Source organism: Leptosomus discolor, chromosome 2 (assembly GCF_034619465.1).
Source record: "Leptosomus discolor isolate bLepDis1 chromosome 2, bLepDis1.hap2, whole genome shotgun sequence".
Classification (NCBI taxonomy): Eukaryota; Metazoa; Chordata; class Aves; order Leptosomiformes; family Leptosomidae; genus Leptosomus; species Leptosomus discolor.
Window position 1 is genome coordinate 56,303,555 of NC_141392.1, and position 13,470 is coordinate 56,317,024.

The 13,470-nt window shown below is 51.2% G+C and overlaps 1 protein-coding gene across 1 annotated transcript; it reads left to right on the plus strand.

The window, feature by feature from the left end:
* Positions 1 to 3,384: 3,384 nt before the first annotated feature.
* LOC147416007 (uncharacterized) lies at positions 3,385 to 12,541 on the plus strand. Its single transcript, XM_086460425.1, has 4 exons — positions 3,385 to 3,460; positions 4,837 to 8,027; positions 8,699 to 10,627; positions 12,428 to 12,541. Exons 1-4 carry the CDS (start codon positions 3,385 to 3,387, stop codon positions 12,539 to 12,541), a joined length of 5,310 nt encoding a protein of 1,769 aa, XP_086316551.1.
* The last annotated feature ends 929 nt before the right edge of the window (positions 12,542 to 13,470 follow it).

Here is a 13,470-nt window from a genome sequence, read left to right on the forward strand (position 1 = left end):
CCCCCCCCCCTCCCCCCCGTCTTTACCACACACTTTGCCTCATATTGATGCACCCCTGTTAGCCTGTTACAAAGAGATCCCGCCTTGGCGCACAGCAAGCTCCTCAGCTCTCCACATTGCAAGTTCCTGCCTGACGCCACCCATCCTCTTACCGAATGGACGAAACAGGCAAAAGGACAAGGAAACATCGGCAAGTCTCATCCCCTACAAGTCTCCTGTATGGCCCCAAAAGAAGCCTAATGGCAAGTGGCAACTAACAGCAGATTGCGGCGGCCTGACCGCTGCTGCCAAACCGCTCACTGCGGCTGGGCCCGCTATAGCTGATACAGTCAAGCCTCTTAGTGCTGCATGGCAGCTGTCGCGGTGAAAGAGGTGGTTTTGCTGACCCCAGCCCCGGAGGCAGATCGGATGAGGTTTGCATTCATCTGGCAGGGCCTCCAGCAGACAGCTACTGCCCTATCGCAAGGCCTACACCATGGTCCCACCGTCCGTGGAGCTCATGCTACGCCAGCTAAAGACCTGCAAATGGTAAAATTTCCACAAGAGGTCACTGTGAGGCAGCGCATCCCTCATGTCTGAAGAGGTGGCCCCTTCGCAGAACCTGGAGACCGGCTACAGACACTGGCTACAACGCACCACCCGTCAGCAGGGCCAGAGACACCAGAGGCACACAAACAAGGGCCCAGTCACGAATTCATCTTTTGGGGAGTCAGGTGGGTAGGCAGGAGGAAAACAGCCCCAGACGAGGGGCTACCAGAAATCCAATGGTTCCCCCTGTCCCGGAATAAGAAAGGAGTTGTGTGCCGGGCTAGGCTCTTTAGGATCTTGGAGGGCACATATGCCAGGATTTAGTAGAATAGCCTGACCACTCCATGACTTACTGAAGAAAAACGCAATCTGGGAATGGGCCCCACAACATAACAAGGCCCCCAGAGCCCTTAAAGAAAACCGTCAATGTGTCTCAGTCACCGGGACTCATCCACTGTGCGTGGCCCCTCTCACTGCACATCCGAGGTGGGAGACAAGGGATATGGGTGGAGACTAGAGCAAAAGGGGCTGCCTGGAGATCCATGCGACACTGCATCGCTCTGGGCTTTGCGTCATTTTGTGTGAGAATGCAGCCACATATACCAATATGACTACCGGTAAAGAATTAGGGAAAGAAACCCTCGTTTCGAATAGGAAACCAGGGATGATGTCCTTACAGGAGGAGCGTGAAGCCGTAGGAACCCTAATCCTAAACCTACAGCCTGGTTGTGAGCTGAGCCGTGTCCCACACCCCCAGCCCTGGCACAAGGTGCAAAACTGTTTGGGAGGGCAGAGGGGGGCTCCTCAGTCACATTTAGATGAGCTGTTCTGGGCTGGGGCTTTTCTGCATCAAAGCTGCAGTCTAGGAGAGCGCTGGGGTCGTGGCCTTCTGGACAGGGCAGCGTGGCTGGCTGCAGCGTAAGCCTTTGGCACAAACGGCCCTGTCAGCTGGAGAGGCAGTGCCATTCCTGGACCTAACCGCCTCTTCAGCGGGTGCTTGCCTCGCTCTAGTTATACCCTGGAGTCTCTCGTGGGTTTCTGAGTAGCTGGGGCAGCTCGCCTGTCTAATCTTAGTACATCGCTTCCTGCAGGAGGATACCAAGAAACGCAGCCTCTTGGTCCCACCAAACGCTGAAGAAGGATCTTGCCACTCAGCCAGTCACTCAGCTGGCACTTCTGGAAAAGCGCCGGCTTCACTTCAGTCAGAGCAATGCAACGCTACCCAGGAGACAGCTTAAGGCCCGCAGTGTTACTGTGCTGCAGACGACCTCTCTCCCTTCTGCTCAGTGGCACAGACACCCGTGCTAAGGGCCACCGGTATCGTACCTCTATTTCTCGGTTCTCAGAGCCATGTTTAATCGCATTCCTTGACAGCCCTAGGAAAGAAGCACGCTCGTGTCCCACGTAAGAGTCAGCACTGTGGTGTGGCACCGCAAGTTACCCTCCCCCTCTACTCTGCTCTGGTGAGGCCACAGCTGGAGTCCTGGGTGCGGTTGTGGGCCCCTCAGTTGAAGAAAAACTGGCAACTGCTGGAGAAAGTCCAGCGGAGGGCTACAGAGATGATGAGGGGACCGGAGCATCTCTCCTGCGAGGCAAGGCTGAGCAACCTGGGGCTGTTTAGCCCGGAGAAGAGAAGGCCGAGAGGGGGCCGTGTCAACGCTTCCAGACATCTCAAGGGCAGGTGTCAAGAGGATGGGGCCAGGCTCTTTTCAGCGGTGCCCAGCGACAGGACAAGGGGCAAGGGGCACAACTTCGGCAGGGGGTTGGACTCGGTGACCTCCGCAGGTCCCTTCCAGCCCCTGCCATGCTGCCAAGCCGTGTCCCCGTCTCGGCTCCCCACGCCAGCCGCGGCTTTCGGCGGGACAAGCCCACGCCGCTCCGCAGGCCCCGGCGCCGGGGGACACGTCCCTGCCCTCCCACGGGCTGGCGCACGGGCAGCGGCGGGAAAGCCGCCCGAGGGGGGACGGCGCCAACGGCCGCCCGCCGCCGGCGGCAACGTCACAACAACACAACAACAGCTCGCGCGTTGTCCCGGAGACGCCGGGCTGCCGCGGGCCAGACCCGCCCGACCCCCGCAGGCGGCGGCAGCCCCCGTCGGTCCCGGCGAGCCGTGAGTGCCGCTGCCCGCCGCCCTCGCCCCTGCCGGAGCCCAAAGGCTGCCAAGCGCCCGCTGGGAGCGACCCTTTCCCCTCCCGTCCCGCAAGCGCTGCTGCTGGGCGGCAGGCCCTGCCCCGCCGGGCGGGCGGCCCTCCCCGCTTTGCAGGCTTCGCCCCGTCGCAGGGCGCTCGGGAAGGGCCGGCTCCTGCCGGGACGGGAGGCTCCCGCCGGCGGTCGAACGCCAGCACAGAGGCTGTGGCCGGCGTCGCTGTTCGGGGCTGCCCGACAGCCTGCGCTCGTCCTCCTCCGGGGCTGCACCTCGGGGGCTGACCAGCCGCGCCGCCGCGGAATCCACCCCGTTCGGCGTCGGCTCCTTCTGAGGGGAAGCGCTCCTGGTCAGCCCCGAGCGGCAGCTATTGAAAGGTACCTCTTTTCTTCTCCAGCTCCGCCGCCGGCTGCTCTTTAGTCGTGTTTCAGCCTCCCCCAGACCGCCTGGTCTGGGCGCTTCTGGAGGCGGAGTTCTTCCCAAAGGGGGCGCGGGCAAGCAGCATCGAGGGAGCGTCTGGGCAGGAGGGGGCCTCTGGCGCAGCCCCCGGGCCAAGCAGGGCCCGCTGCAGAGTTAGAGCCAACGGAAAGCTGGATCTTTAAACAAAAAGTAAATCGCTCTGGGGAATTCAGTGATGCCTGTACGATGGAAAGCTGTCCCCTGCATGCCTTTGGGCATTGAAGCAGCACCTGTAAACTTCCAAGAAAGGGGCCATGCCTTCTCCCGGGAGGTTGCTGTTTGACACTGGTTATTATTTCTTGTGTTTTGTCATCTTAGCGTTCCAACAAGGTTGGTCAGAGAGAAGAGTGCCTTGCACCTCAGGGCCTTGCACTTTCACCTGTTGCACTAAATCAAGGCTCAAGGATAATGTTACATTGAAATCCGGGCAGTATCCAAGCCCAGGAGTCTTTTGGGGTCTCGAATGCGCCATGGATTTTTGTCTTCACGTGTTGTCCTGTTCATCATCACGCATGTTCACCGCACAGTTATGCCTACAATTCTCGTTATAGGCAAGGGCAGTTTTACCTGCTCGCTTTTTGTGTTTCAATGGCAGAACTTAAAGGCTCGGTGTCCTTGTTCCTCTGTGCTTTTTCCCTCCCAAGCCACTTACTTGGGGCACGGGGAGCTGGCAATTTTGTGCTCTAAGCTGGACATGTGCTGGCTTCTTAAGTGCTGCATTTCAGGGGCTTTAATGTATAGGTCAGTCTGTGAACTTAGGCAGCTCACGGCCAGAGGGAGCAATCCTACTGAAATTGTCCCAGCAAGACGGAGAGGGTGGTTGCTGGTGTCCTGAAGGGAAAACTCAAGCGGTGCTCAAGAAAGAGATAACGCAGACACAGACCTGTGAGCGATGGAGGGCAGCATTTCACCTGCTTGCCTAGTAACAAGGTGTTTCGTTTTAAGCCATGTGGAATTGCTGCAGATGAGGATTCTGTCTGGCCATAGTGGTGATGTGATGGATGGGAGAATCCCGAGATTCATGATCTTTAAAACAAGTACGCTGTAATGTCAGTGCTTTGGGGGTTACCGGTTTTCAGAAACGCGGGAAATTTCCCGTGGGCATTTTCACATCTTCCTGTTCTCTTGGGACAGAGCTGTAACGTCAGCTTTTCTTTCTCAGTCATCCTTTTGGGTCAGCACAGGATTTTGGGGTTTGGGTTTATTTGGTGGTTTGTTCCCCCCCGCTCCACCCCCTCAGAGGCCCCTCTCTGCATGGAAAGGATACTGAGCTTTGCTTCAGGAAGAATTGGAGATATTGTTCTGTATATTCTTTGAGTAAAAATGGGATAGAAATAATATTTGTTTTCTCATATAAGTTTCCCTTAAAGGAAGAGAAAACAAAAGACCAAAAAACCCCTGCAAAAGAAGGAAGGAGAATGAGAGAGTATAAGCTTGAAAGGTGCCTTTGCAAATAAACTTTAGAAAGACCCGTACAACGATATGAGGAAGGAAAGGAATTATAGTAATCTTAGACCAAGAACTAGTCCTTCCAAAAAATTCATATTAGCACCTACAAGAGGCACACAGATAACAGAAAAAGTTATGTTCAGGAAAGTTTGATAAAAACGAAAAAAAAACCCACTTGCATCTATTTATATAAAGGTATAACACAACATTACATTGAGACAGAAAGTAACTGGGGGTTTTTGTCGTTATTTACACAGCTGGACAAAGAGACCATTCCAGTGTACCTTTGAAGGAAGACACCGGAACTATGGAGACAAGTTCCTCTGACTCGAGCACCAAGGACACTGCAGGTGCTGAGAAAGAGGATGCTCGTGCAGCTACAGAGTCGCCGTCTTTGGAAGAAGACGCAGAAGACCACGTGTCTGAGCCACCGTCTCATGATCTGGGGTTTAAAAAGTTTTTTAAATTTGTTGGGTTCAGATTCACAGTGAAGAAGGAAAAGACGGGGAAGTCGGAACCCGTTCAGCTGCTTACTGTAAAAAAGGAAACACAAGTCCCTGAAGGAGCTGCCGATCAAAAGGAAGGCAGCTCAGAAGAAACGGCGATGCCTGAGGATGGACTCTCTGCAGCAGACCCCACCAAAGACCCAGTGAACAATGAAAAAACAGAAGACGAACCTCCTAAAAGACCCGAAGCACATGAGATTTGTTCTCAGTCAGCTGCCTTAGCCACTGACACTGCATCGCCGTTAAGGAAATTTTTCACTCAGGGATGGACAGGATTTAGAAAAAAGAAGAGCTTTAGGAAGCCTAAAGAAGAGGAACTGCAGTCTCCTACGAAAGAAGAGGAGCAAGAAAAGGAGGGGGCAACATTTGCCACTGAAACTGGTGAAAGGGAGGAACAATCCGAGTTGGAGAAGCAAGAGGGGGAGAGGAACGTGACAACAGTAACTATTGAAGCGTATGAGAAGGAGCAAAGTGAAGGTGAAAAGCAGGAGTCAAAAAAGGCTGTGGCAGCCATGGGCGTTGAAGCAAGTGAGAAGGAAGAGCTAATCAAGCATGATGAGCAGGGAGAAGAAGAGGATGTGGCAGCAGCAGTTGTTAAAGGAAGTGCGAAGGAGAAAAAAGCTGAAGAAGGCGATCGAGAAAGGGAACTGGTGGACGTCTCAGAAGATCTTGGCAAAAAGGAAGAAAAATCTGAAGGAGAGAAAGCAAGTGAGGTGACAGAGAAACCTCTATCCCCAAGGTCAGTGGCGCTTGTTGTTGGAGTCAAAACACTCTCTGGAAAGAAGCATAAAGGCAAAAGAGAAGAATCTAAGTTAGGGGGACCGGGTGACCCAATTCAGCACTTACCAGGTTCCCCAGACAGCCCAGAGGAACAAAAGGGGGAGAGTTCTGCTTCTTCTCCTGAGGAGACGATTGAAATTCCTTCTTTGGAACAGCCTGTGGATGGCGTGCAGGTCAGTGAAAATGAAGATGCTGCATTTTCAGATGTGGAGCGAAAAAGAGACAGTGTTAAGCCCTGGGCATTGTTTAAAAAGATGGTGACTCCCAAGAAACGTGCCAGAAGAGCTTCTGAAAGTGCTAAGACAAAGAGCGTTGCAGTGTCTGCAACGGAAAACGCTGTGGTTGATGAAAATCGGGGAGAAATGAAAGAAAATGGGATGGAGCAGAAACCAGAGAAAGCCACAGCCGTGCCCAAAGGAAAGGTTGACAGCTCTGTGCCCTGGCGAGCTTTTCTCTGCGTAGGTTCTTCAAAGAAAAGAGCCAGGAAAGCAGCAGCAGCAGCAGCATCTGATGAAGACATTGGCCGTGAGCTTGGTCAGGAAAGCCCCAATGTAGAAGAGCCTGGACAGAGCAAAGAAACGGCCACAGATGCAATTCTTAGCAGTTCTCCAGAGAGCAATGAAGGACAAGGGAATTCTTCCCCAGAACAAGCTGGAAGCCCATCCAAAGGTGAAAGTCTTTCAATGTGGAAATCATTTAAAAGGTTAGTTACTCCAAGAAGGAGGTCCCAAACCAGAATGGAAGAGAGAAATGGCGACTCTGGTGTGGGCTCTAGCCTGGAGCATTCCTCCTCAGATGATGAGCCTGGAGAAGGTGACTTGTGCATTCCATTTTGGAAACGTCTGCCTGGGCGTAGGAAGAAGAAGTCAGATGGAAAGCCAGAACCAACTGCTCCTAAAGAAGCAAGAGAAGGCCTGGCAGAAACGACTGAAGAAGATTCAGATATTCCAGCTGTTGTTCCTTTCTCTGAATACGAAGCAGCAGAGCAGGAGAAGATGGAAGCCCCACAAGCAGAAGCTGCTGAGGCGATGAGAGAACGAGTCTCAGAGCAACAGGGAGCAGAAAAATTAGAGGAGATCCAAGGAACGGAACAAGGCCAGGAAGGGCTGGTCCATGCAGTTCCTGTGACTGTTGTGGAAGGGGAAAGGGCAGTTACCAGTATTGAAGAAATGTCACCATCTTGGATATCTGCTGCTCTGACAGAGTGCATTGAGCAGGCAGAAGAAGAGGCAGAGAAGGAAACTGAGAAAACACTGGAATCCGATGATACTGTGGAAGAAGCAGAGTCAGCTGCAAAGGCAATGCCAGAGGCGAGAAAGGAGGTCAGCGATGACAGCACAGCCAGTGAGCTAGAGCTGACCTCAGAGGCAGTGACAGCTCTGGAGGAGACAGCAGAAGCTTCCTGCGCTGAAGAACCAGTGGAGGTGTCCCTTGCTGAGGAGACGACTGAGATGGTTTCTGCTGTTTCCCAGCTGTTAGAAACCCCAGATACTACAGAGGAAGTGACACCTGTCCAAGAAGTAGAGGCCACTGAACAAAATTTGAAAGAATTAGACAAACAGATGCAAAAGGTTCTTCACGAAGTTGCTGAGAGAGTAAAGTCAGCAGAGGTAGAAGAGCTGGTTAGTGAAAGGACCATGAGTGCAACTCTATTTGCAAGAGTACAAGGAATTGAGTCAGAAGTGAAAGATGATGCTAGAGATGGGAGTGTTGTAGGCCAGGAAAGTGTTTTGCTGGAACAGTGCTTGGAAAAAGGAGCACACCAAGAGGATGGCCTCCAGCCCCAGGGAGGTGCAGGGAGCATTCAGAGCGAAATCGGAGCTGAAGAGAGTGTTCTCCAGGAAGGTTCAGGGAGAAGTGACCTGCCTGCTGCAATGAAAGGAAGCACAGAAGGATGTGAAAACGTAGAGGTATTGAGAGATGAAAGGCAGTGGCCGGCACGTGAGGAAGCAGCTGTAGAAGACCATGAAGAAAGCTGTGAAGGGCAGAGGACAGCAGAGGAACCTTCCTCACAGGCCAGAGACTTTCACAGCACCCAAGCAGTTACACCCAAGGAAGAGCCGTCTGCAAAACAGGAGCCTGCGGAAGAAGAGAAGCTGCCCGCAACAGAGCTGACAGCAGATGAGACGAGGGAGGAGTGTGTTCCAGAAGCAGAGACTGCAGTAAGTATTACACATAAGACAAAGGCTGATTTGCTAAAGGAAGAATCAGCAAGCGTTAGCTATTATGCCAAATTTAGAAGCAGCTTGTGGCAGTATTGCTGTCAAGGGTGTTCCTTGTGCAGCCTGACGTGACCAAAGTTTGTGTCCAGTGAGACACACACACACACATGGATGTCCAGAAGCAGCAGCCACCGAGGCTTGCATGCAGAGCGAGGTGGATGGGATCCCTAGAGTGATGGAGTGGGAGATGGTGTGCGTGGATCCAAAGATGCCGGAACAGCTGCCAGTAGGGCTCCCGCACAGCGCAAGGTGACTGTAGGTGCTCTGTGAACACCTGAGGTGCCGATGGGATCCATATGGTAGCAGACATAGCGGATGGTCCCTTCAGTTGTCGGCAGAGCTACGGTTGTAGCTGAGGTACCTCTGCAAAGGGAGGAAATGAAGTGGCCCCGCTGTCTCCAGCTTTAAATGCGCAGGCGGGTTGGATGGGGCTTTGAGCAACCTGTTCTAATGGAAGATGTCCCTGCCCACAGCAGGGGTTTGGAACTAGGTGATCTTTAAGGTCCCTTCCAACCCAAATCATTCCGTCTTTCTAAGATTTTTCACCCAGGACATTCCTGGTCACTCCGTGCTCGTACCCTTTTTGACAGGTCTGTTGCAATTCTCTGCAGGTGCAGGACAAGAGAGGGGATGAAACCACTTCCTTGGGGCTTACAGCTGAAGAGCCTGTGCAGCTTGAAGGAGAAGGCAAAACCCTCCCTGTGGGACCAGAGGGCACAGAAGCAGTTGTCACTGGGGTCCCCGTTCAATCTGAAAGACAAGGTGAAATTCCTGACTTTGACGAACAAGCTTGCACTAAAGGAGTTCCTAGCAGCACACCTGCCCAGAGAGAGGAAGAGGAAGACGATGCTGTGCTCGTTGGAGTGAAGAGCACAGAAGCCCCTGTTACTGAGGTTCCACTGCAGAATGAGGAAGAAGCTTCTGCCCTTCCATCAGAAAGAGTTGGCTCAGAAGCAGCTGCAGATGCCGAGCAGAGTGTGAGGGATGGGGCTGGCAGGCACATTCCAGCAAAAGATTCTGTGTCCATCCTAGAGGCACAATGCAGAGCAAAACCAACGGAAACTGCTTCCCAGAGGGATGAAAGCGAAGGTGGCAAAACGGAAGGTGGTCTGCTCGAAGCTGGAACACACTTGGAGAGTGATCCCGCCGTCACTGAGCCTCCCGCAGAGACTGGAGTGGAGACTGTATCTAGTTTAGCATCAGCATGCTCGGATATCACTGGAAATGGAAGCACTGTCCTCACTGACATTAGTGGTACGACATGTGATGCAGGAAACAACTTCTTTGAACAAGAGACTGTGGAAAAAGAACAAGAACTTGTAGAATCTTCAAATTGTCAAGGCTTTCAGAAAGACGAGAACAAAAATGAGCAATCGACGGACAGAGCCAAAGAAGCGTTTGAATCTGGAAAACGGGAAGCTATGAGAGGTGAAGAACGTTCAACTGCTGTCCAGCAAGAGGTTTTAGCTGTGCAAGAGGAAGGCTCTGACTCAGCCTTCCAACAAGCGGAAAGCTTGGAGGCTCTGCAAGTGCCTGTGCCTGTAGCGGCTGCAGGCATTGAAGAGCATGTCATGGCAGAAACTGTAATGCCTGCAGACACGCCAGTCGAAACTGTAGAGCCCTTGGCAACCCCACCAGGGCAAATGGCTTCTGGTGAGGTCCTGGTTACTACTGTTGCCTGTTCAGGCTGTGGGACTGCAGAGCTTGGCAGTGCAGAAGCACCTGAGCCTCAAGTAACTCCTGCTTCTGTGAATGGAATATCGGAGGGGCAAGAGAGGCCCCAGAGCACAGGGCAACCCGAAGAAAATGGTATTCCTCCAAGTGACAGTCTGTCTCTCACCTACACAGAATTTGAGAAGGATGTTGTTCAGTCTTTGACAATAGAGTCCCAGAGTACAAAAATTGTATTGAGCGCCATCCAGACGGCTGTTCACAAACTTGCAGAAACAGAAGAGTCAGCTGCCTTGGAGTCAGAGCAGCGCCTTGAGTCCATAGAGAAAAGCCCGTCAGATACAAATATAGCTGAACTTCTGGGAAGTGCGCAGGTGGATCTTCAGCTTCCAGTGAAAGAGGAAGAGGTACGGAGTAAAGAACAAGAGCTCCAGCAATCAGGAACAGTGAAAACTTCTACCTTAGCAGAGTCTGCAGAAATTCATGCCGCTGTAGAAAAAACCAAAGACGTGCTGTTGACCTCAGAGATACTGAAAGATGGACCAAGTCAGAATTCTTTAACAATTGTGACTAGCCCTGAAGATGTTTCGAGGGCGAGTGCGAGGCTTCAGAAATCAACACTAGAACTGAGTACTTCAGAAGATTCAACCAAAGACCCCCTAGACATCTACCCACCAAAATTAAGGGGAAAAGAGGTTGGGCCGATGATGGAAATCCCAGACCAACATACAGGTCAGCAAACACGCAGGGAAAGTGAGGAAGAACGCGACCCACCCATGGAAGATGGGAAAACACAGACATGGGAGGATGATAGTTGCCAAGAAGGGAGTCCACAAAGTCGGAACTCAGTGGCTCCTGAGGCCTTGAATGTGAGTAGCATTTTCACTCAGCAATGTCTTTCTTTTTCCAAAACAGTTTTGGAGTCTCTCAAACTGTTGTGTCTGTAATTTTTTCTTATTCTGAGGAAAGGCAGCTGCTCCCCAGGTTAACCAACAGGCCACAGATATTTTTTGATGTTGTGGGATTGGGTTTTTTTTTGTCTTCTTGTTTTACCGCCTCTCTCTCTGGCTACTGAACACCTTGTTTCTTTTCTGTACAGCTACCCTCACTTTAATGGCTTTGACTTGGCTTGTAGTTTAGTGTGATACTTCTGGGAGGCAGAAAACGTAGTTTCTAGTTTTCCTAGATACGCGCTCATCCGATACCTGTTTAATGTATTTGATTTAATCCACAAAAAACGCTTCCTCTCTAAGGAAGCTCTTTTTAATATCCTAAAGGATGTGAGTGTTGCCTTCCATGGTAAAAGTGGAGTGCCTCATGTACCAAAGCTCTTTGCATTTCATGGAAATCTGACTCAGGAAGGTACAGTCTCTCCTTAAGATATTTACTGTATTGCTTGACTAAGGCACGAGGCCTTTCTGTCTGTCCTTGAGAACTGCTTGGGAAAAGAAGATATTCTTGAGAGAGTAAGTTGTCATTAATAAAGCTTTTTTATTTACTGTGGTCTTTTCTTTCAGATGTGCTAAGCATCCATGGGGCATTTGAGAGATGCCAGTCCTAGAGAACAGCTGACAATCCTGCAAGAGAACCAGGAGCTTTATTCACTACCCTTTGTTCTTGGATGTTAACATCTGCTCTTCTGAAGACCTCACCTTTTTTGTCATTTTTATTAAAAAAACAATGCCTTTAATGTTGGCTATATCCACCCATGTGTTCCATTCAAAGGTCATTTGCCTCTGCCCAAAATAGACCATTTAGACTGGAGATGCCCGACGGAGTGAATGGACAGACCACTGAAATTTTGTGCCACGGTTATTACCGTCCCGTCACTGAATGCGTGTCCTGTCTGTCCCATCTCCTTGAATGCCTTCACTCATCGCTGAATCTCCCTCCCTTCTTTCTGCAGTCTCCCTTACCCCCCTCCCATCTTCCGTAGCTGCCTTGATTTGACCTACGAGTGGCTGTAGATGCCGCTCGTCTTGTGTGTCAGGGGGAAGAGGAGGGCTGACTGACGAGAACGCACGAGACTTCTGGCCAAGTAGCAGACGTGCCCTTAGCAAACTGCAGGAACTGGATCACGCACAAATCCTTGAGCAAGATGCTCAAGATTGCTGCATTTCGGTCCCATTCAGGTATCTCTATCCATCCTTCCGTTGGTTTTGTGCGGGCCTGATTTAGTCAGAAATTCCTTCCAGAGTGTAGCTTGAAAGGAGATTGAGAATACCCTTCTTTTGTTGTTCCAGACTTCAGGTCTCAGGACTGGACTGTTATGTGTTGAATATTTATATGTATGTCTTAAACCCAGTTCTGATTTTAATATAAAGCTATGATACTTCTGTACTATTTAGGCGTACCCTGAAAGGAGTTTGTAGAGTAGCCTGGAGAGGAAATGGATAGCATTGGAGCGGAAGTTGATAATGTGTAGTTTCCTATTTATTGTTCCAGGATTTTCCCCTTGTAAAAGCTCTCAAAAACTTGGCTGTCTTGCTTTGAATATTTATGTGTATATCCTAACCCCCACTCTGATTTTAATGTGGAACTATGATAATGCTAAGGACAAAAGGAGAGCCCTGACCTGTGTCAGGTCTGCCAGTCACTTCCACTCGCAGGCCTGCCCGGTTCCTGAGAACCCTCCACACTGACGCTTCCCCGTTGTCTTGCTCCTGTAGGAACGCCAGTGGTACCGCAACCCTCAGCTCGCCCCGCTCTCATTCCAGAGTCTGCTCCTTTCTGGTCCCTGCCCCACCCGACCCCCAGCCTTTCCCCACACCTACGCCATCTAACACCCTTCCCGCGCACAAGCTTCCTCCTTTCCCAGCCCCTGCCTGAGCCTCTTTCCACCCCAGCATTTCTTTCCTGGCATCCTCCCCGCTCCTATCAATTGCCTCTCTTCACTGAAGGGGGAGTAGGAAGGAGGGTGAGGGCTTGGTGGTGAATTCTACCTTGGATTGCAATAAGCTGATGAGACCTTAGGGGTGCTGAGCTCCTCAAAACCTTCACGTAAGGTGGGTTGGACTGACAACAGCTGTAGACCAGAATGAGCAGGGGGATGGAGAGATGGAAAGAAGTCCCAAGAGCGAGAGCCCTGGGATGTCTGTCCCCAACAGGAGTTGGTCCTCTCTCTTCTCGTTTACATTAAAATCAAACACGGGGTACCAGTCCGTACTTTCAGCTCTGATTTCTGAAGTGAAGGTTCCAGATGGCACTTTGTGAAACCGATGCCCATCGAGTTGAAGAACAGCTTGCTATCCTACCTGTATAGTAATTTATTTTGAAACCAACTCCTAGCGTACAAATGCTCTTGTTATGGCAGGTGCTTGCCTCTCCTGGAGGCTGCACCTCCAGCAAGCAGTGTGACTGATTGCACTGGTGTGATCGCACCACCTGGTGCTGCCTTGCGTGGAAGCATCCAAAGATTTTTCCTTACCTCAGAGCGAATTCTACAAATATTTAAAGCCGAGCAGCGTGGTGTCAAACAATCCAGTCTATCTCTGTCCACCGTCAGCCGCAGCCTTCCCCCCGAGCTTTGGGCAATTCCAACAACCTCGGTTGGTTTCCACAGGTTTAAGTTGGCTTGCAAGTTAATAGTGCTCTTAGTAACACCTCACAAGTGCAAACTTGGCCGAATTTGTACAAATGTACATTAAGCCATATTGCAGTAACTGCAGCAGGTAAAACGAAATAACAACAGCATGACCTGTGTAATCCTGAT

Excerpts from the sequence above, each read along its gene's own strand:
- LOC147416007 (XM_086460425.1), top strand. The coding sequence starts at position 3,385 with ATGCCTTCTCCCGGGAGGTTGCTGTTTGACACTGGTTATTATTTCTTG. Across the intron at positions 8,028-8,698 it reads TTCCAGAAGCAGAGACTGCA|GTGCAGGACAAGAGAGGGGA; the intron begins GTAAGTATTACA and ends AATTCTCTGCAG. Across the intron at positions 10,628-12,427 it reads TGGCTCCTGAGGCCTTGAAT|GAACGCCAGTGGTACCGCAA; the intron begins GTGAGTAGCATT and ends TTGCTCCTGTAG.